Genomic DNA, 27750 nt, shown 5'->3' with positions numbered 1-27750 from the left:
GCTGAACACGCAGCACCAGCTGACACCTGGGTCATGATGGATCTAGACTTGGGGTAAACAAAACCTTTTTTTGTTACTGAATTTGTTTCCTTTTGGTCAATCAGTAAGTAGTGTTGTTTTTTTTCTTACATGCCCTATATGGTTTTGGTGATTAGTACTTAATGTGTAATTGTTGGATTGAGTATGTATTGAGCATTGAGCTAGTCATACATGCTAATTGTTAATGTGTCTTTTATTTAGATGGACCTTTTATTCCTGTGCTTTCTTTCATGTTAGGAAAGTAGTTCAAAATGATTGCTCTCACGAATTGCCTGCTTTGTTGTTTGTTGCTGAACTCATGAATGCTTGGAATGTATTACAGGATTTTACATGTGGAAGACAGGAGGACTTTTTTTTTGCACCAAGTTTGACTGGTTTATGTCAACATTGGATTACCCATAATTGAACTTTGCTTTCTGAAAGTGCTGACTTTTGTATGGACATCATAATTTCAACCATTTCCTAACAGTTCGGCTTCATCTTCAGCTTTTCTGGTGAGATCACTCAACACTGAACATTTCTTGATTATTTCTGGATTATTTTGATAATTTAATTTAATATTTTCTAAATGTAAATGCTTGTGATGATTGAGTTGTTTAATATAAAATTCATGCAATTCACTGCAAATTTTGGGCCTGTTACTAAATAAACATTGTTGGGTAAACCAAAGGAGATTAACATTCATCTTTTAATAATACCTAAAATAGTATTAAGCCTTTACGTCTTTACTCTGATGTGTGATTTAAGCCTGAAAAGGGTAGCGGTTACAATATATATATATATATATATTAAATATTCTAAAAACAATCTGAAGATAGAAAGTCATACACATCAGAGGTGGCATGAGTAAATGACGAGAGAATTTTAATTTTTGGGTGAACTATTCATTGAAGGTGGAAATCCATTTTCATGGTTTTATTTTTTCATTGGCTAATTTGACAACTGTTTTATTTATATAAAAAATTATTATTATTTTTTTTTTTTTTTGTATAATGCCACTTTTAAAGCAGTTTTTGACCCAAACTTGTTTTAACAGTAGCATCAGACATTGTATTGACCTTTGGGATTCATTTTTTTAAATGCTTGGTTGTGTAAAGTCATTTCTAATGGACTGTTCATGGAAATGTTGTGTATTTTTCTAGTGAACATCAGTTGTGTTTCATCTGAGGTATGCTAACATGGAAAGATTTTTTCATTGTTATACAATGTGTGTGTTATTCTTTGTTTCCTTTATACGTAAAAAATGGTGGAAAGACATTTTCATTGCTATACAGTGTGTATTTGTTAAGGATGCTTTGTCTGATCATATAAAAACATTGTAAAAATGTTGTATTCCAACAAAATAAATGTTGGAAATTTTTTGTCTGACAGTTCATTTCTCTCACAGATGATAAAATCACATATTCTGAAAGTGAAGAAATATCTTGACGTTACATTGATATTTTTAAATTATATTTGTTTGGATATTTGGTTTTAAAAGTAAGTTAATATAAAGAGAAAACATTAAGACTAATATTTATGATTTCACTAAACTTGAAAACTTTATTTGGTTCAAAGACACTTTTTACTTTGGATGACTAATGGATTATTAATTTATCCAGTGTGTAATGAACTGGCCATGGAGACAGTGTTAGGATCCACGTGCATGAAGTTTATTAGAACACAAGCAAACAATCCAAATCGTCAGGCAAATAAAGGTAGTTGTTATGCAGGTGGTATAACCCAATAAACCAAAAAGACAGTCCAACAAGGCAAACAAAACAAAGGGGTATCCAAAAAGTAGTAAATCAAGGAAAACAGGCAATGGTCATAACATGTAAACAATCAGCAAACAGCAATGGAATTAACGCTTTGTAAGGAAGGGTAAGCTGGCAATACTTCACAATGTGATAATGGAAACAGCATGGCATTTATACAGTTCAGACAGAAAGTAACCAATGAAGAAACTGTACAGAGTTAGTATTCGGGAGAGGGCTCCCTCTGGTGGTTGAATGAGGGGTAACAACCGCAGATGTTCCACAATGTAAACTTTTTAAGTTGAGAAAATTTAAGTAATTAGTTGTAATATTTCAGTGTACAAATAGCTACTGTAATGCATTTAAATATCTGCATATAAACACCTAGAAACATTTCAGTATGGGCAGCACATGCAGAATGCAGTACTTAGTATCTATAGCTTTTTCTTTTTCGGAACTGCACACAAGAATTTCAACCTACTGTTGCACTTGTGTACATGGTAGTGTGACAATAAAGTGATTTGATTTGATTTGATTTGATTTTTTTCACTTATAAAATAAAAAAGAATGCTACCTTAAAGAATTACTTTGGTTAAATTAAAGAACATTATATGTCTATTGTATAATGCATAAAACTAACTTGTGTATTTCTGAAGAATTCTAACGTCAATTTCTTGCTACAACAATGGCTAAAATAATAACATTCCTATTGTCACCTGTAATCTCATTTGTGGCATCTTCATGATAGAATACTGTGGATCAATGAAATACACAATAATTACCATTTGCACAGTGGTTTGAATTGTTTAATTGCCATTATAACAATCACAAAAGCTTGTGTTTCTTAGAGAAAGGCCCTTGCTATCTTATATCAGATATTAGTGTGGTATGTAGAATTGTTAGGAAAGGTGTTGGATATACACCTAAAGTAATTTGTCTACAAATGAACAATAGGTTGATTTATGCAATGAAATAGATATAAAATAATCATTTCAGGAACACGTCCTAATGTGAACAGTGTTAAAATATTATCACCATAAAGTAGGCTTCATTGAAATGACTCATGAAGAGCATTAATGGCCATTCAACTCTAATTTATGCAGTAAAATTCTCTTATTGTATTTATTTTCTAAAATGTGTATTTTTCCTCTGTATGATAGAAGATCATGATAAGCAATGTTTAACCACTTATATGCTAACTTTAATCAATGGAAGAAAATGTGTTTCTTGTCTCTTATTTGTATCTTACAACCTCCTGTATAATGCAAAATATTAGGAAAGAGCACAATTCCTGATGACTAAAGAAAAATAAGCAACATCTACTGTTTTAACATTAGGTCTAAGGGGACCTACCAAAAGGGTGTCTTAGGTCATTTCCTGGCATTGAAATAGAGGCGCTGGCCCACTAAACACAAACACAGGATGTGATCCATTGCTGTATTTATCAGTAGCAGGCAGGCAATAGACACAATGGCAAGACATAGCCATGTTGAATGGGTGTTTCCGGACAAAATATAAGTATAAATATATATATATTTCTTTTTTAATTCTAGGGATACTTTCATGAGGATATTTAGTGTGGCCATGTATAATCTGCAGTCTATTTTTAATAGAACCACTTACCAAATATATATATATTTTTTACATTTTCATTATAATTTCTAAAGCCTTTATGAAAATAATGATATGAATCAAAAATATTTTAATCTATTGACAGCCATAGATTGTTCTCATCACTGCTTTAGACTTTAGACACTGAGGGTTATATGGCAATATTCTCTGTAAAACTGCTTTGGCACAATATTTATTGTGATAAGTGCCTTACAAATACATTTTAATTGAATTGAAATGTTTCTCTTAAGGTTAATACATCTACCATTATTTAAGAGCTGGCACGGGGAAATAAGATGCTGTCTTAATACACTTAAAGGGTTAGTTGACCCAAAGATGTTATTATTTACTCACCCTCATGCCATCCCAGGTGCGTATGACTTTCTTTATTCTGCAGAACACAAATTAAGATTTTTAGAAATGTATCTCAGCTTTGAAGGTCCATTCAATGCAAGTGAATGGTAGCCAGAACTTTGGAGCTCAAAAAGCATATAAAGGCAGCATATAATTAATCCATACAACTCTAGTGGTTAAATCAATGCGTTCATAATCAATAGATGTGTATGTGTGTGTGTGTGTGTGTGTGTGTGTGTGTGTGTGTGTGTGTGTGTGTGTGTGTGTGTGTGTGTGTGTGTATTTAAGTCCTTTTTTTAACTATAAATGGACACTTTCACATTCTTCTTTCGTTTTAGACGATTAACATTCTTCATGCATAATGCCACCTACTGGACAGGGAGGAAAATTTATAGTAAAAAAATGACTTAATTACTGATCTGTTTCTCACTCACACCTATATCACTTCTGAAGACATGGATTAAACCACTTGAGTCATAGAGATTACTTTTATACCTCATTTATGTGCTTTTTGGAGCATCAACGTTCTAGCCACCATTCGCATGCACTGTAAGGACCTACAGAGCTGAAATGTTCTTCTATAAAATCTTAATTTGTGTTCTGAAGATAAACGAGAAGTCATACACCTCTGGGATGTCTTGAGGGTGAGTTAGTGATAAGAAAATCTCCATTTTGGGGTAAGCAATTCCTTTACAAAGTAATATTTTGCATTCAATTATATATTTTTTAATAACTTATTTTGGTTGTAGTACAATGACAACAACAACAAAAAAAACATTTATTTACTTGTCTTTATTATATCACGCTTATCTTAAGTATATAGTGGTATAATGTGGTTAAAGTGAATTATGACAGTTTTCATATGGAGCCAAAAGTAAGTTAAATAAGACCCTCAGTTTGACCCAGGTTAATATAAATTCTACATTTGGAGTGCTGTGGGGGTTTTGAGCCCCCACAGCAGATCTGGTCAGATCTGGGAAACTAGTCAAAACAATAAGCAGCCTGGACAATTGTTTTAGCTGCTACAGGAACTTGCTCTGAGAAGAGACAATGAAACGTGCTGCTTACAATTATTTCCGTTATAGGTTATAAACCAAACAGGATGCATCTGTTTGAGTAAGCCTAAGGATTCATCACACTGCTTTGGCATTTGGAAGTCATGCGAACGATTTCTTCTCTATTCTCAGAGATGAACTGAACATTTACGAACGACAGGCAATTAACATATTGATGATAGTGACGGGATGATGCGCGTACTGATTCTGATGCTGTCCACTTTTGTCTCTGGCGGGACCAATCGAGTGACCACAACGTGCACGGCTGAGGCTTGCCTTACATTGCATTTGGAGGAGGAACGTTTTGAACAAGCTCATCAGATCTGTGTCGAAAATGGCGGTAATTTGGTCACTATGAGGAATCACAATGAATTAGAGATCGTTAAATCAGCTCTTTTAGCATCAGGAGAACGCTCCGTCCGCCACTCTAAACTTTGGATAGGACTTGAGTTGGTCAAAGGAAACTGTACTAATTTCAATGCATATTTGCATGGCTACAAATGGACGTCAGAGCCAACAGTTTCCAAATATTCCAACTGGAAAAAGAGCCCTTCGAGAACGTGCACGGAAAAGCGGTGCGTGTCGGTGTCGTTAGTGGATGGTCTGAAATGGACAGATGGCACGTGCCGAGACAGCGCCTTTTATATGTGTACATTTCTTTCCAAAGGCATGTGCAAACCCATTGCGTTTGACAAACCAGGTGATGTCAATTATAGTCTTCCATTTTTAACAAAACCACTCAATCAGAATGACGGGTTGGCAATGCTACCACATGGAACATTGGCTGAAATACAGTGCAATGGGTCCGAGGATGGTGTAACTTTTACCTCATTATGTGACAACAAAAATGGTCCTTTTGACTGGACAACTCCAGGGCGCTTTTGCGCACGGGATAAAATAAGTTGCAAACATAAAAACGGTGGTTGCGATCATCTTTGTTTAGAGACTAATGCAGCAGGTGTGCGTTGTGAATGTCGTGAGGGCTATTATCTGACGGATGACAGAGTTAGTTGCGTTCTCAGAATCAACTGCGAAAATTCACCGTGCAAATCGAAGTGCGTGTCGACATCCACTGGGTTTTCGTGCGCATGTCCGGATGGATTTCGGCTGGCACGAGACAACATCAGCTGCGTCGATATCGACGAATGCCTTCAAAGCATCTGCGGCGAACACAAGTGTCGCAACAATCCTGGAAGCTACTTTTGTGAGTGTAAACCAGGTTTCGGACTTCTCGCTGGGAAATGCGAAGACGTGGACGAATGCACCGAATTCAGATGTGACCAGGGCTGTCTCAATTCGGAGGGTTCATTCTCTTGTTACTGTCACGCTGGTTACAGTTCATCATCGGACGAGAGTGGGACATGTATAGATATCGACGAATGTGTCAATAAGCCGTGCGAAGACATCTGTTTTAATACTTTGGGAAGTTATAAGTGTTCGTGCAGGCAAAACTTCACTTTAGCTGAAAATGGCATAAGCTGCGTCCCGACTCCAACATCCCAAAACCACGAAGAGGCACTCATAACAGAACTGGATCAGTTAGCTGACGCACATGGACCCTCAACAATCAATCCCCTTTCACACAACGAGACAAATACTAAAACAGAATCTACTAAACGTTCAGAAAGTTTCCTCGGCCTTTCTTGGATTTTGATGTGTGTCTTGGGTTCAGTTATTCCATTGCTTCTGCTCATTGTGCTCACATCAGTCTTTGTCATCTACCGATGGAAACGCTCAAAAAAAGCCATTAAGAAAAATGCCACCGCTGATAACTATTGCTGGGTTTCATCTGGATTAGAGCATCAAGAAAAAGAGCAACGCTGATTTTTTTTATTTTGTAAGACGATGTGGACATTAAAGGAAAAGTTCACCCAAAAATGAAAATACTTTCCTCATTTACTTGCAGTCATGCCATCCCAGACGTGTTTGATTTTCGTTCTCCTGCAGAACATAAATGAAGATTTTTAGAAAATATGTCTCAACTCTGTAGGTCCATTCAATGCAAGTGAGTGATAGCCAGAACTTTGAAGCTCCAAAAACCACATAAAGGCAGCATAAAAGTAACCCACTAGACTCCATGTCTTCAGAAGCGATATAAAAGATGTGGGTGAGAAACAGTTAAATAGTTAAGTCCTTTTTTTACTGTAAATTCTACTCCCTGCCCAGTAGGTGGCGATATGCACAAAGAATGTGGATTGCCATAAACCAAAGAAGAAGAAGAATGTGAAATTGAAAATTGAGTTTTTTAGTGAAAAAGGACATAAATATTTAGCTGTTTCTCACCCACACCTATCCTATCACTTCTGAAGAAATTGATTTAAATGCTGAAGTCATATGGATTACTTTTGTGCTGCCTTTTTGTGTGTTTTTGAGCATCGATATGTGCATCATTTGAGCATCTGGCCACCATTCATGTGCATTAAATGGGCCAAGATAGCTCAGATATTATTCTTTTTTACGTTTTCCTTTGTGTTCAGCAGAAGAAAAAAGTCATACACATCTGGGGTGGCATGAGGGTGAGTAAAAGATGAGAGAAATTTCATTTTTAGGTGAACTATTCCTTTAAATGTTTAAGTGTAATGTGAGATTTTACAGAGGAGACAGGCTATTGTTTGCAAGCTGAAGATGTCATTGGCTGTCTCTGTAACTAAGGTTTTGAGTCAAAAGGTAAATTACACAAATGCATGTTTTCTCTAGCAGTGGTTTTGTACATTGATTTTATTTAATTGATAAGTTAATACAATTAATGGCATAAACTAAGGCAAGAATCAACAGCATAATGATGGGAGATTTTAAGGGTGTGCTGTGTTTGGTGGCAAATTGTCACCAGTGTTGGGTAAAAGTTTCTCAAAATATGTAATCCACTACAAATTACTAATCTAACCTAACCTCTAAAATTGTAATCAGGTTAATTTACTGATTACTTCATCAAAAAGCCACAAAATGACACTAATCATTACTTTAATTTTAGTTTATTTTCTAAAACACCTCATAGAAAAGCGTTTGTATTATTTACAACAAATTCTAAATGTCTATATTTCTATCATGTCTATAGTGCATTGTCACACCCTTCAGCTGTCTCAGAAACGCAAACAGACGTTTAAATGTATTATATGGCCTACATAATATTGTAGTAACACTTTACATTAAGGTTTCCTTTGTTAACATTAGTTAATGCATTAGGTATCTTGAACTAACAATGAACAATATATTTGTACATCATTTTTAAATCTTGGTTAATGTTAGTTTTTAAACATACAATTGTTGATTGTTTGTTCATGGTTTAATAACAAACGTTAACATACACAAGTTTTCATTTAAAAAATGTATTAGTGTATGTTGAAATTAACCAAGTAGAATAAATGTCATATTGTTTATTGGAAGTTCATATTAACGCAATTATTTTACAAATCATTAACAAATGGACAATACATTTGTTACCAATAGTATTTTAGAAATACAGTATGTGTAATAAGTAATGTAGCCTATACATAAAAATAATTACTTTATTCAGTAACTGTAATCTGATTACAATAATTTGTAATGTTACACTTGAATTAGTAAAGTAATTAAATACAAATTAATAGTTACATTTATTAGATTATATTACGTTGTATTCAAATTACACCCAACACTGGTAGGCCTATTTTATAAAATTATACAGTGTATTAATTACAATTTCTGATGGCCAAAACAATGCTTTAATATTTTACATTTACTTTTTAATTTTTAGCTGTTTCATGCATTGCTTTTTGTGTCATAATTGTTTCAATTTAGCTGAAGATTCTGATTAATGACAGGTTACCATGCAACAAAATGCTGCCATTGGGGAATGTTGTCACAAAAGGTCAACATGCACTAAATTAACTGGTGGAAATGTTTAATTGACTTTTGATGCCAAGACTTTAAGATATGTGTCAATACAGAAATTGACTGAGAAATATTCACTGGGGTAAAACAGTAAAAAGTGTGACAATTCTCTCCGGTCTCCCTCTTCCTTATAGTTCCATGAGACTATCAACTAACTCCAGAGCACTAAATGTAAAATGATATAATATTGTTTTTACTTTATTATTTGCTATTTTATGCCATGTATTGTAAATATTTTCTGTACAATTTACTTGAGCAAATAAAGTAGCTTAAAATAAAGCTTCACGTCCTGTTCTCTGTTATTGTAGTCTCTATACTGTACTATGGGTATCGGTAATCTGCAAGCTAGAATTGTAAGTAATATCAATTAAAATTTGTAATAAATAACAAGTAAATTGTAAGTAATATATCTTCAAACAAGTGAGTAAATAATTAATTTATGACTGTGTAGAGGTACCAGCATGGGTGTTGCTAGACCCTATTTAGGGGGTGTTGCTAGACCCTATTTAGGGGGAAATGTGTGCACCCATTTTGAGCTCTTTAAACAACGGCAGCACTGCAATTATGTGCGAGACATGGATGATTACTAAATAGTGACTACAGCACGAGCCAATAGCATTCGAGTGATCATTGTTTCGACCCACTGAATGAATACGGCCCTTCACTGAACCACATTTAAATCTGAACTAGATGATTTGTGAACAAGCAAGGATTAGCGTCTATTGACTGACTGAAGAAGAGAAGGAATGTTGGAGAGAGTGAAAGAGACTGGAGGAATAATGAGTAATTATTTTTAGGCTAATAATGCTGTCTTTTGTGTATAGCTTGATAGTCATGAACAGCAGTTCACAAAATGATAAATAGGCCTATGCAGTTGGCATTTGTGGGGAACACGCTTAAAACTTCTCTCTTAGTAGCCTATAGATTTGTAGACACGTAAAGTGTAATTAGACTCGTTTCGGTCATGAATGACTTCACCAATGGTTTAATTATTCTCTCAAAACACATAAAATACATTTATTTTTTGGCACTTACTGGCATAAAAGTGTGATTTACAAAATTATCACTGAATGAATTATGCCAAAATGAACAAATCTGAACAAATCTTTTAAACGGATTCAAGTTTGAGCCACGAGTTAATGGCAGAGACAGATAAACATCATTATTAGTTAATTCACTCCACTAAATAACTAACACAAAAATAACAACAAACAATACATTTGCCTCAAAATATGAAAAAAAAAAATTTGCAATTCGTGTACTGTAACTCTTGTTATTAAATGAAAAATAAAAAAAGGAATAATTAGGATGGATGAAACGTGTTGCCAATAATTACTGAATAAAATAACGTGCAAAATATATATATATATATACCTACATATTGCAAGTTTTTTTTTCATATTTGCACAGTTTTAAATTAAGTAAACCTTAATTGTATGAAATGAAATAAAATTTACTTAACTTCGTGGCATATTTATTAAAGTGAATAAATTTAACTTAAACACTTAAGCAAAAACAGTCAATTTTACACAGGGCTTGAAGTGGGGTGGTACGCAGTACCTGCACTTCTACAATTTAGTTAACAGAGTACCGGCAGTTTTTCTTGCGTACCACCACTTCTCAGAGTCTCCCGGTAAGATGTAGCCTACTAATGTCTTTAAGTCTTATTTGATGCGGCCCGCCAATCACGGTAAACATCCGAGCCCTCTCTGAGCAAAACTCAGCGGTGAATTTAACAACACGTGCAACAGCATCGGTGCTCGTCAAGTTCCAGAAGAGCGCCCGTATAAGCTTGTCTGAATATAGCTCAGTTTCACTCTTCTCCAAAACATGGACCAGCAACTTCTGGATGAGCACATTCTAGTCTTATTCACTCAAATGTATTTATGCAAATTGCTTAGCTGCTGGGTGCTGTCAAAACTACAGATTAAAAAAACTGTTACAGAAGTGATGTCCGATCATATGCACAACCTATTTTCACAAGAGGCAAAACGATGATGAAAACCAAACCTTCAAAGTAAATACATGTGAAAATGTGCTTTTATTCTCCATTCTTTTCTTTTCTAGTGCTCATAAAAAGATTGTTTGAAGTGTCACTGAACTTGCATAATTCCTGACAGTGTCAGGAATTCCATTATCCTCAATCCTGGACATTATCAAATCAGTTTGTTCACCATTTCTAATGACTATTATCTTCACAAGTATCTAGCTCCTGTGTGCAAATGAATGTGTGCAGGATAAGGAAGGCAAATGCCCTCATTGAATTAGAGAATAATACAAATTTTAAAAAGGAAAAACAGATATAATGCTCTATTATTATTATTATTATTATTATTATTATTATTTCAGTTTAAGGCTAACTTTATTTTGTTACATTGTTCTCTTATGTGTGTTGATATTGTGAAAGATACAGACTTTAGCAGATCTTAATATTCTTCCTCAGTTTTCATAAACAATAATCATACTTTGTATGTTTTTATTTTCAAAAGCAATTTCAAAAAGTAATTTTTTTGACATTTGTGTATAAAGTGTTTTAATTCTTCAATATATGGTGTAAAAACGTCTGAGTGCTGCCCTCTTCAGGTTGAACGGTAGCTACTGCAGTTGAATTTTCCTATTGGCTGTTTGCGGTAGTTCATGACGTAAGCGGTGACAGCTGACGTAAGCAGGTTCCAGCTCACCACGCCCTTGGTACCAGCTAGACACTGGCCCCATTCTCTCTTGCGCGGCTGCTTCGCTAGCATCGTCGGATGCCGATCGCGATGCGGGAGTTAAAACCGCAGTTTGAGCCAGCGGCTCGAATTGATATGGCTCCGGCTCTGTGTCCACAGACAATTCACCCTCCTTCACTTCAGGTGAAGGTGGGGGAGAAAAGTCCTCGACTTCAAAAGACCGCTCCGTGGCAAAGATACTTGCGTCACTCCAGTCACTCTCCATTTTAGAGTCTGACAGCAGCTGTCAATTAATCCGTCACTACGGGTCTCAGGTGCATGCTCTGTATAAAAAAAATTCTGTATAAAGACGCAGAAGCCAAACTAAATTATACCTGCTCTGACCCACCTCCACCCCTGTGTCAAAGGCAGTTCTGATGCTGCTGAAGTTCTGTTTAAACTAAATGCAGCATCAAAGCAGCCTTGTTGTCATGATAGAGCATACATTTCATAATGTAGTTTCATTTTAAAAGTATAATTTCATTTGTTCATATTTCTATATTCTTATTTTTATATTTAAAATATTCATTTCATAATATTATTTATGTCAAGACAACTTTGCATAACTCAACTGGCACTGCACACGCAGGCCTCAGCACTTGATGCACAAACACGATGACGTGACAATCAACACATAATGTTTTTGATCATGAACAGGCCATTTTGTGTAGAAAATGAACTTCAGACTGAACAAAACAAGAAGTTACCAAACATAACAACAAAATTAACAACAAAAATGGTGTAAATAAACATTCAAACAGTGATACTATGCAAGCTCATTAATTATTCAAGCTTCGAAAAGTTAAGTAAAACGCATCAACCGAACATTCTGCGAGCCATCTCTCCTGCTTCTCAGGTCACTGTGTGATCTCTACAAGTAAGCTAATAAAATAAATGTAACTCAAATCAAAGTTTCATGTACATTTATTTATTTATTGGGCAAGTAGTCTTGTAATAGGCTGAACAATGAGGAGTCAGTCAGCCGGTTTTATTGCAAAATAAACCCCTTCAGGTTGATACAAGAACCCTCCGCTTTGCATAAGGGTCAGGGGCACTGTGATTTATACTGCGTGTCAACAGTTTGTGAAGCGTTTTATGCGAGAGACAGGTCTGAGTGTCGGTGCCCAGCTGGTTTTGTTAGAAATGGACAGAATTGCGAAGACATACTGTAGACAAATGCGAGTCAAATCACGATAGGAAGATATAGATGTGCTTGCTTTGATCCCTTCATTCTCGTTAATGGATCTGAATGCCCTCTTATTCACAAACTTGAATTGATGACACCATCCCAAAATTACATTGTCCGGGGGTTACTGTCTACCCCAGGGGAGTATGTTGGTCTTATTACATTGTCCAGGGGTTACTGTCTACCCCAGGGGAATATGTTGGTCTGATTACATTGTCCGGGGGTTACTGTCTACCCCAGGGGAGTATGTTGGTCTGATTACATTGTCCGGGGGTTACTGTCTACCCCAGGGGAGTATGTTGGTCTGATTGCATTGTCCGGGGGTTACTGTCTACCCCAGGGGAGTATGTTGGTCTGATTGCATTGTCCGGGGGTTACTGTCTACCCTAGGGGAATATGTTGGTCTGATTACATTGTCCGGGGGTTACTGTCTACCCCAGAGGAGTATGTTGGTCTGATTACATTGTCCGGGGGTTACTGTCTACCCTAGGGGAATATGTTGGTCTGATTACATTGTCCGGGGGTTACTGTCTACCCTAGGGGAATATGTTGGTCTGATTACATTGTCCGGGGGTTACTGTCTACCCTAGGGGAATATGTTGGTCTGATTACATTGTCCGGGGGTTACTGTCTACCCTAGGGGAATATGTTGGTCTGATTACATTGTCCGGGGGTTACTGTCTACCCTAGGGGAATATGTTGGTCTGATTACATTGTCCGGGGGTTACTGTCTACCCCAGGGGAGTATGTTGGTCTGATTACATTGTCCGGGGGGTTACTGTCTACCCCAGGGGAGTATGTTGGTCTGATTATATTCATTGTAGTGGCTGTTTTTGCCTTATTGTTGCTTGTGTGGTCGTAAAGCGCAAGAGGATTTTAACCATTGTTCTTTGAAACAAACTTTGCAAAATGTTCAACAGTATGTTACTTGTGTAACACAGCACAATAAGACTCTGGACTTATGTTATGGATCCGTCAGAGGTGCATATACGTCCATTAGTAATCCACCTTTGGGACTGTCCGACCGTAATACTGTATTTTTAATTCCTGTGTATAAATCTGTTCTAAAGAAGTATATGGCTGAAAACAAATCTATCAGGAAATGGTCTGCAGACTCATCTTTATCACTACAAGGATGTTTTCATTGTACAAACAGGAGGTTTTTGAATACTCATGTTCTGACAATGATGACATTTTTGTGAGGATATGCTATATGCTAAGAACTATATGAACATTTGCTAATACAAAGCCATGGATAACCAAATCTATAAAGTCTCTTATGATTGAGAGAAAGAGGGCATTTCATGTAGGTGACTTAGATAGGAAGTGAAAAAAGTTATAAGGACAAAGTGGAGGGGGATCTTCGAAGAAATAGATTTGGCTCCGCCTGGGAGAGTATGCATATTATAACTGGATTTAAGAGTAAGAGTAATGCTGTAAATCTAGTTGTTTATCAATCTGACAAACAATTGGAACACGAATTGAATATATTTTTGTGGCAGGGCGGAGGGCGGGGCCGGGTCTTTTATCCCTCTCGGAGGCTTAATTAGCCTAATACGGGACCAGGTGTGTAGGATCATGACCCGGCCCCGCCCTCTGCCCGGCCACAATTTTATACTAGATTTGATGTGGAGGATTTTCCCAATGAAGTGAATGCACCAAGGAGTGTGACAGTGTGTAATAAGGAGTGTAACTTTTTAATCAGCTGAATTATATACAAGTTTTTAAAAAGAGCAAGGTGATGAAACCTTCTGGCCCAAATAAGATTGGGGGACATCTACTTAAGACATGTGCTAATCAGGTGAGTCGCTTAATCTTCAGAAAATACCTAAATTGTGAAAAGGGATCTCAGTGCGTCCTGGCTGAGGCATGCAAGGCTGGGTCACTGACAAATCCTCCTCAAATCTCTGCGCGTTTCACTCGGGTTTGCCTCTGCAGCTGGGGATCGGTTTTGGTGTACATGGAAAACACTACTCGTTCCTGTCTGACACAGGGATATATCAGTCACAAGGTGGAAACATTTGCAGAACGGTGTCCTGAAAAAGGCATCGCTAAGCAAAGGGCTATTTATGTTCTTTATGTACTGTACACAATAAAACACAATAAAATAGCGGTACAGATGCGCAAGTGATAAAGGATACTAAATTCGTTTGAGCACAAGCAGGGAGGTAGAAATAATCAACCCGCTGTAAAGTTACGTAAGCACACATGTTGCACATGTACACACAAACAGACTACAGATACTGTAGGCCTACATGCACACAGACATGCATGATGCAACACACAAGCAAATCTGTATATTCACACAGAAAAAACAACAAGCATTCAAATACGCAAATCAAAGCTGTCTGCAAGTGGGTTTTCAGAAATGCTTTCAGTTCATTACTATTCTTACTAACACAAGTAAACAACTTACTGTACACATACATGCCACACACAGCTAAAAAGGTTGTAGATAGCACACACACACACACACACACACACACACACACACTCGAAGACACTACTACAGCATATTTGAGATAAGAAAGTTGCATTTTTAGAAATGCATTGGATCTCTTTAGCCAAGTTGCTGTCTTTGTTGTTTTCAGTCAATATTAAAGTACTTAATGAGCTATTAGTGGCACATTTGTTTTTTCAAAGGTTTGACTGGTTTTAAAAAGTAACTTCAAAGTAACTAGTTATATGATTACTTTCCACATGAAGAAATTAGTAATCTAATTACAGTTTTACAGAAGTAATCAGTAATCAGTAGTGGATTGCTTTTTGAAAGTAACTTGCCCAGCACTATAAGTAATAGGCCGTCAGTCAGACAGTCTAATCAACACTGCTCCGTTCATTTTTACAAAGTTGCTTTCAACAATGTTCATTTATCCATGGTTTTTCTTGACATTGATGTTGGTCTGAATTAATAATCTAGAGATGAGGAACACAAACAAGAGTTATTTATCAGCATATCATTCTTGATTGGAGCATTATGTGAAAAGCACTGCACAAAAAACAAATACAATCCTTCTTTAAAGCGCACATTGTTAGTGGAGTTTATTAGTGATCGGCCGATATGGGTTTTTTAATAGCCATTGTCAATATCCAGAGAGCAGGGTGGTCGATTCAAATAATGACTTCAAAATGAATAACGGATTCATCTGAATAATATTTCAGATCGTATGGACATGGTCTTAACTCCATTTGTGGTATCTGTTAATTGTGCATGTCTGGAGCTTATAAAGCGTAACATTAAGATACGACAAATCGGCCAATCAGGAAAATATATCGGCCGATTATTAAAACATTTGTGAGGTAATGGTTTGATCGGTTGATTTAGCCAATTTAAGCAAATTACTTGATCTGTGTTAAATATTTAAGCTTATTTTAATATCAGCTCCTGATTGTTATCTCTATGTTGGCGTGCAGTCGACAAACTATAGGGAAAAAGATAGATTTGCTGTGTTCTTAGAACACTTTTTTACTGTAAAATAAACCTTTTTTACAGCAATTTACTGAAGTGAATAAACATGTAGACACGTTTTTTATACATGAAAATGTACCAGATATGGTCACTAAATTATTAAATTGATCTGAATGGATTTTGGTGAACGTAAACAAAACACCTGAGCCACTTGTATACATTTAAATCCCACTGTGCACAAGAACAGAGTAAAAAATTATATTGTGCATATGCACAATTATCATTATTGTAATTGATTAAATAATTTATTCAGGACCAGCTTGTGCTCAGTCTTTTATTGTCATGTGTGAAAATAATGCAATTATTTTGCAATACATGAATCTTTAAAATATTATAAATATTAAAAGTAAATGATATGTGTATATATTAATATAATACTCATATCATACTTATTAAAGAAAATACATACCACCTACTGACATTTGTGACCCCTAACCCCCGTTGGGAGGAGTCCCTTGTTCTCTTTGGGGGAAAAGATATCCATGACCTAGCAAAGAAGCTTGGTGTACCTAGTAGAGAGGCAGTTGAGGACTTCAGGTATAGGAAACTCAACAATAACCAGAATGGGAAGATCCTAAAAAAGCTGTTGACTGCAAGCAAGACATGCCTGGTAAGTTCAGCTGAATGTGAAAGAGGTTTCTCTGCTCTAAATTTCACTGCCACAGATGCAAAGAATCGCCTGCGAACCAGAAGTCTCTCTCCAGTGCTGTGGCCCTCTATTGACCCTTGCCTCTATATTCTATGTCCTGGCTGAGGGGGAAACATTTTCTGTCAACTGCCAGCAAAACAGGGAGAGGCAAATCTGCTGACTAAAATAGGCCACCACGGGCAATAAACAGCAGTGCATAGAGATGCACTTTCTCAGGAAATGTTCTCTTCACCACTGCTTTATGTTCTGTTTACATTGCTAATAGTACTGAGAGAAAGAATCTTCGAAGAATTCGAACACTCCCGCAACCAACATTTTGATTGGACCAAAGATTGCCCCTTTATATCGAAGCTTGACTTGACTTAAAGCTGCTTTACAGGAATGCAATCCACCAGTTTATGATTAGACTATGACTGCCATTTTGTTCTAGTTCATTAGAGGTAATTCAAGTATTCAAGTTACTTCAGCCCTATGAATCACAAATATCAGACTAATAACAGTGTATGCACAATGAGCTTAAATTTAAGTGTTATGTGTTAAATGCACTTGGTAAAATTTAAAAGAACATATTATTAGAACGTCACATTTTGAAATTTCCATGCAAACATACTGTATGTTTATTCATGTTGTAAATGACATACTGTAACCTGCCTCCCACAGGTAAACTTAATGCATGTTATTTAGCCCTAGTATATGAGATAATATAACCTTGCATTACATGGCAATATCAATAAGATATAATAAGCACACAAAGACTTCAAAAATTTGTGCACAAAACAAGATGACAGAAACAATCTTTAATGACAAATGGATAATGTTGAGAAATAATTCAGAAAATGTACTTAAGACTGCACAAAACAAAATATCACCAAACGTAATAACAAAATAAAGGTCTGAACAGAGAAGCCTGCATGTAAGTTAATTAATTATTCAAGCCCAGTGCATGCTGGGAACACCAGCCTCAAAAAGTTAAGTAAAATGTACTTACTGTATTTTATTTACAAGTTAAATTTACTCAAATTAGCAAAAAATAAAATAAAAAATATGACAAGGTTTTCTACTTTATTGATACACAATGACACATTGTAAAAATAAACAACAATCATAAATAATATTTACTTACAATATAAATATTTTTCTTACAAAAATAGTAGGCAATAACACAAGCAGAATTTTGGTGTACATTTATTCTTGTTGCATTGGAAGCATATCCATGTTTCACAGCCAATTGGTTTTGTGATAAAGGCCACATGTGTTTTAATGGTTGTTGAATTATATGTAATACACCTACATCTCTGGTGATGGTGCTCCTTTTCAAGGGATAGTTCATCCAAAAATGGAAGTTCTCTTATCATTTATTCACCCTCATGCTATCCCAGATGTTTATGACTTTCTTCTGTTGAACCAAAAAATGAAGATTTTTAGAATAATATTTCAGCTCTGTAGTTCCAAACAATGCGAATGAATGGTGGCCAGAACGTAGAAAGCTCCCAAGAGGACATAAAAGAAGCATAAAAGTAATCCATATGACTCCAGTGGTTTAATCCTTGTCTCCTGAAGCAATAAGATAGGTGTGGGTGATAAATATTAAGTCCTTTTTACAACAAATTGCCAATAGGTGGCGATATGCATAAAGAACAGGCATTTTGGACCTTCACAGTTCTTGCATTGAATGGATCTACAGAGCTGAGATATTCTTCTAAAAACCTTCATTTCTGTTCTGTAGATGATAGAAAGTCATACACATCTGGGATGGCATGAGGGTGAGTAAATGATAAGAGAATCCTCAAGTGTGGACGAACTATCCCTTTAAGTCTTTGATTTCTGTCCTGTAAGTTGAATTTGAACTTTCCTGCATTATTCTGTATGATTTCCATATTCATTCCAGTTGTTCCTTTTGCTGTTATTGTTATTTCTTCAGTTTTTTTGGTTACAAGCACACTGTAAGTTCTTTACCTGTGGAAGTATTCTTATATCTGAGAGGTCACAAAAATGCACTTTGATAAAAGCTCATTTGCAAAACAAATATCAAAGTAAATGTAACTTATGTCTGCATATTCCCATGCAACATTTTCTGTTTTGAGCTTTTATTTCTTACCATGACCTGGTGAAATATACTAAACCTACAGTATATCTGAGAGAAGACACACAATAAACTAATTAGGCACAGGTATTTATTGGATTTTCCTCATAGTCATATATTTAATAAATGTGATAAAACATCTTTGGTTAAGGAATATTTTATCTTGTAACACCTACACAGGAGGGAATAAGGTCATTCATTCCACATAGAAAATGTGTTGTTCTCTGTAGCTCATTTTACAGGTTGGTACTTTGACCTGTACAATAATTCATCAACATATCACGAGATATCCAACTTACAAAACGGCAGGTAGAGCTATTTTTTGCTTTCAATAACTCTTGTTTTTCGTAAAGGCCGGTGGTCCAGTATAACGCGATTATTTCATTGATAATCAACATAGCTTAATCAGCTCAACTACATCTGCTGAGGGAAAGTGCAACTCCGGCGAAATTGATTTTCAATATTCTGCCTCAGCAGGTAGGTGAACAAATATCATATGTTTATGAGGGGGGAAACAGGAATCAATATCTTTAAAATACATTCGCGTCATTTTTAAGGTGGGAGAGTGACGCATCTGACGCATTTTTCATCATCGTCGCACATTTACACCGCATCGTTATGTTGCTCTAGTCTTCGTCTGGTCTACTGAAGAATAATGCATGATAATGCATAATAATGCATAATAATGCGTGCCGGATATGCGATACACGCTTCCACGAAAAGACTATTTTGCTATTTACCAACTGATATGGGGATTTATTGGTCAACTTGTTCTACGCGTCGCCGAGGATATTCCATAGGGCGGGAAATCCATGATGCAATAGATTTAATATTTTCGCGTTTTACCTAACCTTTTTGGCATTATCATCTAAATTTCAGAGCATTGACACCAGATGCGTTGTATTGAGTGAAAGATGCTTCACCATGCTAACAAAGAAGGCAAGAAATCTCCGTTTGGACATCCTGTCTACGGCCAGATTGTTTTCTCGACCATCTTCCTCCTCCTCCCTCCTTGTCTGGTCACCGCCTCCACGGTTACCACAGTAGGTAAGAGAATAGCACAATCATTGTGGTTGCATAAATGAGAATTATTAGGGAATATGATGACGTTTAGAAACCTCCCTTCTGCCACCCATTGTCTCAATACTGTATTTGTTAATGGGACATCACTCAACGTGTGCCACTGTCATGACAAGACAATCGCTGCATGTTTTATATTGAATAACATCTGGCCATTAATAAAGCAGAAGACAACACTCATACAATTACAGACAACACATAAGCCCTGTACCACAATTTTATGAAGGTAACATTTATGTAACCTTCAGTGAATTATATCTCATTCTGGAGGTGTTTACTTGGTGACTGAAAGTGATAGCATGCAATCTGATGTAGACTACTGTGGTGGAGACCACTGAGTGTTGTAACCATCAGCTTCACCAAACAGATCAGCTGCAGGGGTGACATCACCATATACACTCATAAAAGTTGTAAGAATCCTTTATGTAAAACTTTAAGGATTTGCGGGAGAAAAAACACGCTTCGAGATAAAGTAGGCTACGATTTAGTTTATAATCTGATTTGCAGTTATGTTAATGTGTTAAAGCATTTTTCCAATGCAACTTCTTACCTATTATACATATAGTATTTAAAGCTCTCACTATGTTACTACACACTATACTTGACACTAATTGACACTGTGGTAACACTCTACATTACTGATCCCTTTGTTAAGGCTTTATAAAGGGTTTGTTAATTAGTAACTGTAAAAAAAAAAATATTTAAGTATTGATTCAACTCATTACTTTTAGTGCGTTTTTTTTGTTTGTTTGTTTGTTTGTTTTGGCATGGACTTGTTTGAGTTTACCTGACTTAATTGTATATGTTTATTTCACTTAAAATTAATTGCAAGTGAATGCATGCTAAAATGTTGACGCTCGAAAAAGCACATAAAGGCATCATGAAAGTAATCCAGTGTTTTAATCCATATTTTCTGAGGCGATATGATAGGTGTGGGTGAGAAACAAATCAATATTTAAAGGAATAGTTCACCCAAAAATGAAAATGTGCTTATAATTTGCTCACCTTCAGGCCATCCAAGATGTATCTGAGTTTCTTTCTTCATCAAAACAGAATTTAAGATTTTTGGATTTAATTTCAGGCCTCCTCCTAATTCTGTTTTGATGAAGAAAGAAACTCAGATACATCTTGGATGGTCTGAGAGTGAGTAAATTATCAGCAAATTTCCATTTTTGGGTGAACTATTCCTTTAAGTCCTATTTTGCTAAAAAAATACTCCTCCCTGCCCAGTAGGGGGCGATATGCATGAAGCATGTCACCAATCACCAAAAACACAAGAAGAAGAATGTGAAAGGGGAAACTGATAATAAAAAAGGTTTCTCACCGCACCTATCATATCATTTTAGAGGACTACTGAGTTCCAGATGTTGAGACACTCTCCGATCTCTGGCACACATACAGTATTCTAAGATTTACCTGGTCTTTTGTTGCTTTGAGAACATGATTTTGGTTCTTCCATGTGCACTTTAAGTGGAACAGTTTTGCAAGGATCCTGATGTTCCTGAGCATGGAATCAGAACTCCAAGCCATGGTGTGTTCTTTGAAAACTCAGTGGCCAGATTCTCTTGTGTGGAAGGTTACAGCTTAAAGGGGCCAGCCAAAATTGTCTGCACACGCTTCCACAATGGATCGGTAGGCTGGAAACCAAGCCTTAAACCAGTGTGCCTTTCAGAAGGTGAGGTTATTCAGTCTTAATAGACTTGTCAACTAAAATCCAAAGCATAAGTCTCTCATAATGGGTGTTTATTTTTCAGCTTGGTAAATGTAATTGTATGAAAATGTTATGGTACTGAATTAAAGGTTTTTCAAAAATATTAAAGACTTCACATTCACTTTCTAAAATTATTTCTCAAAAATGGTATTCTGTCTTTCAAAGATTGTTTTCCTCCATTCATCGAGGATGCTGACATCACTAATAAAACGTACAGGCCTGGAGACAGCCTCATTATTAGCTGTCATGAGGGATTTCAGATTCGATACCCTGACATGGAAACTATGGTGTCAATCTGTCAGGCTGATGGGACATGGGATAATCAGCCAACTTGTCAAGGTGTCGAGCAATAAGTAATTTTTGGCATATCAGTCTACAAATTAATCTTCTATGTAAACTAACTATATACTTCTACAATACTTGTTCATGTGTTGTGAAGTACACACATCACTTTGATTTTTAACACATACAAAATGGTCCAGGTCACATCTGCAGACAGTTTCATGAGGTTGGTCATTGTACAGAAATTCAGCATGATCCTCTCTCTACATAGGCTGCCTGCGGCCGCTGATACCTCCACACAGTTACATGAACATCTCAGAAACAGAGTTCTCTGTGCCTGTGGGTACAGTAGTCCACTACCAGTGTTTCCCTGGGTACAAGTTGGAGGGACCTGAACTTCTGGAATGCATGTATAACCTCATCTGGTCGGACACACCACCCCGGTGCCTTGATGTTGAGGGTGAAATATCAAAGCTTTATGTAGACAAGTCTCCAGATTATGTTCCATAGACAAACATAAACATTTTAATGACTCTGGAACAGGAAAGTATTTATCTGATTAAGATGCTTTTTTCTGTCTCTAATGTTTTTACAGCATGCTCTCTACCCCCAATGATAGAGCATGGAGATTACATGTGCCACCCTCATCCATGTGACCGCTACATTCATGGGACAGTCGTAGAATACTACTGTTATCATGGCTTCTCTCTAGTGAAAGACTACAAGTACATCACCTGTCAGTATGGGCAATGGTTTCCACATATGCAGTTATACTGCATCAAAGATGGTATGTCTCTGAGTTTTTTAATTAACCATTAAACTGGTATTCACAACCCTTTTTACATCTATAAAGTTACATTTTTGAGTGAAACAAAATATTCAGCAACAAAAAAAATAAAAATAAGAAGAGACTTGATTTTATCATAGGAAATTGATTGTATTGTGAAAAATGGTAATTGCATATACTTAAAGAAAGGAGCTAGGTAGTTGGAGGGCAGGGGTGTGTCCAGGATGGCAAGGGTGGGGCAAGAGCAGAATAAGGGTTGGCAAGCAGGGGCGGATTATGACTAGCAAGGGCCAAGGACTAGGGGCAATTATCTTTTAGGGCTCTCCCGGTCCAACTTTCTTTTAAAGTTGAGATCTACACAATCGATTTTCATTGATTTAAGTCTCTTTTAATACCTGTTCTGTTATTTACAGTCAGATTAATTTAAACACATAGCACGGATGTGGTAAAGAACTCGTTCACTGAACAGCCGCTGTTCTTAAAGAGACATTTGTTATACATAATGTAAACTCAGTGTATATATAAAAAATTATGCATACAAAATGCATATATTTAAAGGAGCCATAGTAAATAATGAAATATTTTAATGTCATCAAACACATAAAATATTGATGAATTTAACAAGTACAGTAGTCTACAGTGTCTATGCAAGGGTTTGGTGAAATTTAGCAAAGAGTTCAGGCAGTTCTGGCTCACGCTGCTATACCTTTTCTAGCGCATCTGAATGATGGGGTGTGTTGCATTCAGAAGTGATCATCCTTACACCCTCTTTCTTTCAAAGACTTTACCTTCCATTGTGAGAGTTTTGAAAGGCTGAAAATTGCCTAGACTACATAACTTACAGAATTTTTAAATGAGCTACTAATCTGTAAAGGTTCCAGTAATTAGGAAGGAAGTGGGGTGGCAGTCCAGGTAAGTCAAACTTTAACACACACACACACACACACACACACACACACACACACACACACACACACACACACACGACTGTCTCTCCGCCGGTCTCCATCGTCACTGTAATGACACACAGGTGTTTAGTGTTAACAATCACCAGGTGATGGCCCTTAATGCTTCCTCGCTCTCCGATTACAGACACATGACCACATCCTGTGACACAGAATTTGGAATGTTTGTAAAACTTTAGCTGTCAAAACTTACACACAAGCCCTTTAATCTGCTTTAAGATGCTTTTTCTTTTTTCCTTCTCTCTTTCTTTCTTACTGTTAAACCTGTCAAAACAATTTCTTTACTTTCAGACAAGATTTTATTAGAGCAACATTATAGTGTGTCTGAACAAACTTTATGTTCAGTTGAAGTCAGAAGTTTACATACACTTACGGTGAAGTCATTAAAACAAATTTTTTAACCACTCCACAGATTTCATATTAGCAAACTATAGTTGTTTGACAAGTTGTTTAGTACATCTACTTTGTGCATGACATGAGTCATTTTTCCAAAAACTGTTTACAGAGAGATTGTTTCACTTTTAATTGGCTATATCACAATTGCTGTGGGTCAGAAGTTTACATTCACTAAATTAACTGTGCCTTTAAGCAACTTGGAAAATTCCAGAAAATGATATTAAGCCTTTAGACAATTAGCCAATCAGCTTCTGATAGGCTAATTGGAGTCAATTAGAGGTGTACATGTGGATGTATTTTAAGGCCTACCTTCAAACTCTGTGCCTCTTTGCTTGACATCATGGGAAAATCAAAAGAAATCAGCCAAGACCTCAGAAAAAAAATAAAATTGTGGACCTCCACAAGTCTGGTTCATCCTTGTAGCAATTTCCAAACATAAATTTTCACGTTTGACCAATTTGATTCTTGAGGGTGCAGAGAATCACCTGCTTGCATGTGGAGCTATTGAGACATTTGAACATTGATTGTTGTTACATGCCATCATGTTACTACAGCAATAGACCAGTGTTCAACACAGTGTCATTTAAATAGTCCGCATATCAGATGCGGCAGTCATGTTTGAGCTAAGAATTTTAAAGTGCTCATCTGTTTCATTCTCCATCTCTCTTTTCAGCAGTTCCTTGTAACGTTTAGCAGTCTTGTCTAATGATCAAAAGGCAAATATAAATAAAACTAACGAAAATATGCACATATTTCAGATGTTTAAACCGATGTAATAAACCAACCTCACACAACTTCAGCAGATCCAGCATCCTGTGGAACTCACGTATACTGTATCTTCCTCTGAAACATGTATTCTAAGAGTCTCTCCTCAACAGTTCCCTGTAATTTGTAACTTTCTTTTCTGATAAAAGGTAAATATCAATAAAACTTTTAACGTCTGCAAATATGCAGAAATCTCATTTAAACATATAATTCACGAGCCTCCAGCTTTTTCGTTTGCAGTGTTTTCTTCCCATTGAGCACTCATCTAATATCTTCCTCTGAAGCATGTATTATATCAGCAAAAATCAAAACATCAGGATGAAAAGTTCCTCTGACTCACAAATCATGACAGTCACTCCTTTACAATCCAAGCAGGTGATCCAGGCTGTTTAAATTGTCAGGAGATTGCTGCTTGAGCTGGATCTGCACAAGCGTGTGAGTGCAACTTCAAAGTAAAAGTGCTTCATGTGTGCTATAAGTAAATGTCTTATTACAATTTGTTTGATTCAGTATTTTTTTTTTAAAATGTGATTGTTAATGTGCTCATGCCATCCAATAGTTGATGGACAAATAAATTAATAAAATTGTATGACTGAACAGAAATCAGAAGAAACTGCTATCTACCATAAAATACAATAATGTTTTTTTAGATAATTTTTTACAAAGTTAATGTTTTGTGTGAATTTGATTAAATATAGTGCTAAATAATAGTTTTAGCAATTTTATTTTTATGTTATTTACTATATTAAATTGTGTGATATATCGGCATTGTATCGGCCTGTCAGCCACCCTGCTGTCTGGGTATCAGCATTACCCATTAAAAACCCCATATCGGTCGATTTGTAAAACGTGTACATTTTTCACCCTCATTCTGACCCTCTGTCAGAAACACTCGGTTTTGGTGCTGCTTCTCTTTAACACTTGTCAGTAAACGGCCACTGTTCTGATTGGCTCTCTGCTCTTGACTGATCTGCTCACTCCGTGCCATCTCACTGCTCAACACTACTGATCAGGGATACAGATGTATTAAGAAAACTTAGGCATTGATGTGTTGTTGAGGAGGCAGTCAGATGCAAATATCTACCACATTATATCACAATGTGAAGGAAGTACAGAAAGAGTCATTTTGGCAGCTTGGATTCAACAAATGCTCTTTTTGCAGTGAGGAGGAAGTTTTGAGTTCTGAAACTTACAGTGTGTTTTAAAGTACAATGACCTCTTACTGTACATGTAAAATATCATAACAGATCAAGGATCAAGATTTAAGAAATTAGGACCGTATGTTTTATTCTATCAGCCTGTTGAATAAAACTGATTTTATTTAGGTAATACAAGTGATTGTTTATTCCCATAGAGACAACCTGGCCAGGATTTCAAGATTCTCTACTGACCACATGGAAAGTAGTGGCTTGTACGGCCACTAGTGTGCTGCTAGCCCTGCTCCTGGTTATAACAGCCAAGATGTTCCACTTCAAATGCAAGTCCCAGCAAGATCCAAGGTACAGACAACAAAGTTGCATTGTCTAGTTCGAATGGAAACGACTGTACTATTTAAAAATGCTTCTCACCCCCTTTTCAGTGAAGAGCAAGAAGACAGCCATGATCCAAACATCTTGGTTGTCGATGGTATTGCTGTACCACTGCCCTCTTATGAAGAGGCTGTAAGCGGTACTTGTTGTCAGCCCCCAAGTGAGTTGCCCCCTGCTGGTCTGGGAAGCACACAGCATTCAGAGGAACAAAATCCACCTTCATATCCTGGCCACACAGGAAGTCATATTGGTGTGCCATTGGACACTGGTGAGGGTGATATCAGCGATAGCATCTCAGACACATCAGAATGTCTCCAAGGCATACAGCCATCTTCCTCCCATGCAGGTGGACTAAATAACATGTCAGAGAAAACCAATGCAATCACCTCTATGGAGGAGACTGCCTCCACAAGCCCCAGCATAGACATTGCAGATGGTAAGGTTGTAGGCTGATGCCACCTAGTGGTATTACCACACTTTTTATAAGCCACAATTTGTGTTTTGCAATTTGATGCACTAACCAATGTTCTTTATTTACTTGTATTTTTCAGAAATTCCTCTTGTGGAGGATGGTGAAGAGGACTGCTGATTGTTATCTCTATTTAAAAATGAGACACTGGTAGATTCACCTTACTCTTAATTCAGCATTCATTTCTGATTTTGTTGAATAATGTGGCAAAGGCCAAATTTCTTCTCATACAGAATCTCTGCACACATAATTTAATAAAGAGCACACCAACGAAATATAGGCAATTAAAATGATTAATGAAGAGAAAATAAACTCCCAATTTCTTCTCATGGACAAACTATGCATTCCATCATGGCATATTAAGTTAGTTTAACTTCCCCACTACACAATGCAAAGCATCCAAGTATTCTAGATTATTTTTCCTGTGACTTTCACTGGGTAGCTGTGCTGAATTTGGGACTGCTTTCAAATGGTATGGACTGTAATAACAATAATGACAATTTCTTAAATAAATGACACCCAGTGTTGGGTGTTTAAACTTTAAATGTGAGTTCATTATTATTTTAAACTGTTAGCCAACCTGCACTTTTCTGGGCTAATTGTCAATTAAACTAATGGGACAAGTTAAAACCTGATGAGCTGGCTCCAGAGTAAAAAGTTATGAAACTTCGGTTGGATTTAATCAAATATGAGATGAATTATAAAATGGAAAAATGTGTAATGAAGCAAAAATGTTGGTTTAAGTCTTGTTGGGGTCAGTGTTGGGTGTAATGCATTACTAATTACTGTAAGTAAATTACTTTTTCATTGAAAAAGTAAAGGATTACTTTAAGTGTTTCCTGTAATTTAATTACAGTTACTTCTGATGTAATTGCGTTAAATAATGTATAGACTATAGAACAATTCTATATAAAACAATAGTGAATTTAAAATCGAATTTAACATCTAATGTTATAATATACTGTATGTTTTCTAATTTAACGCTGCCCTTTTAAATTCTTTG

At 36.3% G+C, this 27750-nt stretch overlaps 2 protein-coding genes across 6 annotated transcripts; both read left to right on the top strand.

Moving 5' to 3' along the window:
• The first annotated feature begins 458 nt into the window (after positions 1 to 458).
• Positions 459 to 27750, top strand: LOC127662624 (sushi domain-containing protein 4). Of its 5 annotated transcripts, none has more exons than XM_052153898.1 (9): positions 459 to 533; positions 19643 to 19810; positions 21315 to 21518; positions 21720 to 21893; positions 22108 to 22296; positions 22432 to 22623; positions 26104 to 26248; positions 26329 to 26714; positions 26830 to 27750. In XM_052153898.1, exons 2-9 carry the CDS (start codon positions 19678 to 19680, stop codon positions 26865 to 26867), a joined length of 1461 nt encoding a protein of 486 aa, XP_052009858.1. In that variant the 5' UTR covers positions 459 to 533; positions 19643 to 19677; the 3' UTR covers positions 26868 to 27750. The 5 variants fall into 5 exon arrangements, with proteins under 5 accessions (XP_052009858.1, XP_052009859.1, XP_052009857.1 ...); XM_052153899.1 differs by lacking the exon at positions 459 to 533 and adding an exon at positions 16546 to 16641; XM_052153897.1 differs by lacking the exon at positions 459 to 533 and adding an exon at positions 18354 to 18443.
• LOC127662623 (complement component C1q receptor) lies at positions 4801 to 8916 on the top strand. The gene has a single exon (XM_052153893.1). The coding sequence runs from the start codon at positions 4985 to 4987 to the stop codon at positions 6617 to 6619; it is 1635 nt and encodes a 544-aa protein (XP_052009853.1). The 5' UTR covers positions 4801 to 4984; the 3' UTR covers positions 6620 to 8916.

The sequence above is a fragment of the Xyrauchen texanus genome, chromosome 22 (genome assembly GCF_025860055.1).
Source record: "Xyrauchen texanus isolate HMW12.3.18 chromosome 22, RBS_HiC_50CHRs, whole genome shotgun sequence".
NCBI lineage: Eukaryota > Metazoa > Chordata > Actinopteri > Cypriniformes > Catostomidae > Xyrauchen > Xyrauchen texanus.
This window is presented reverse-complemented; position numbering and strand designations above follow the sequence as displayed.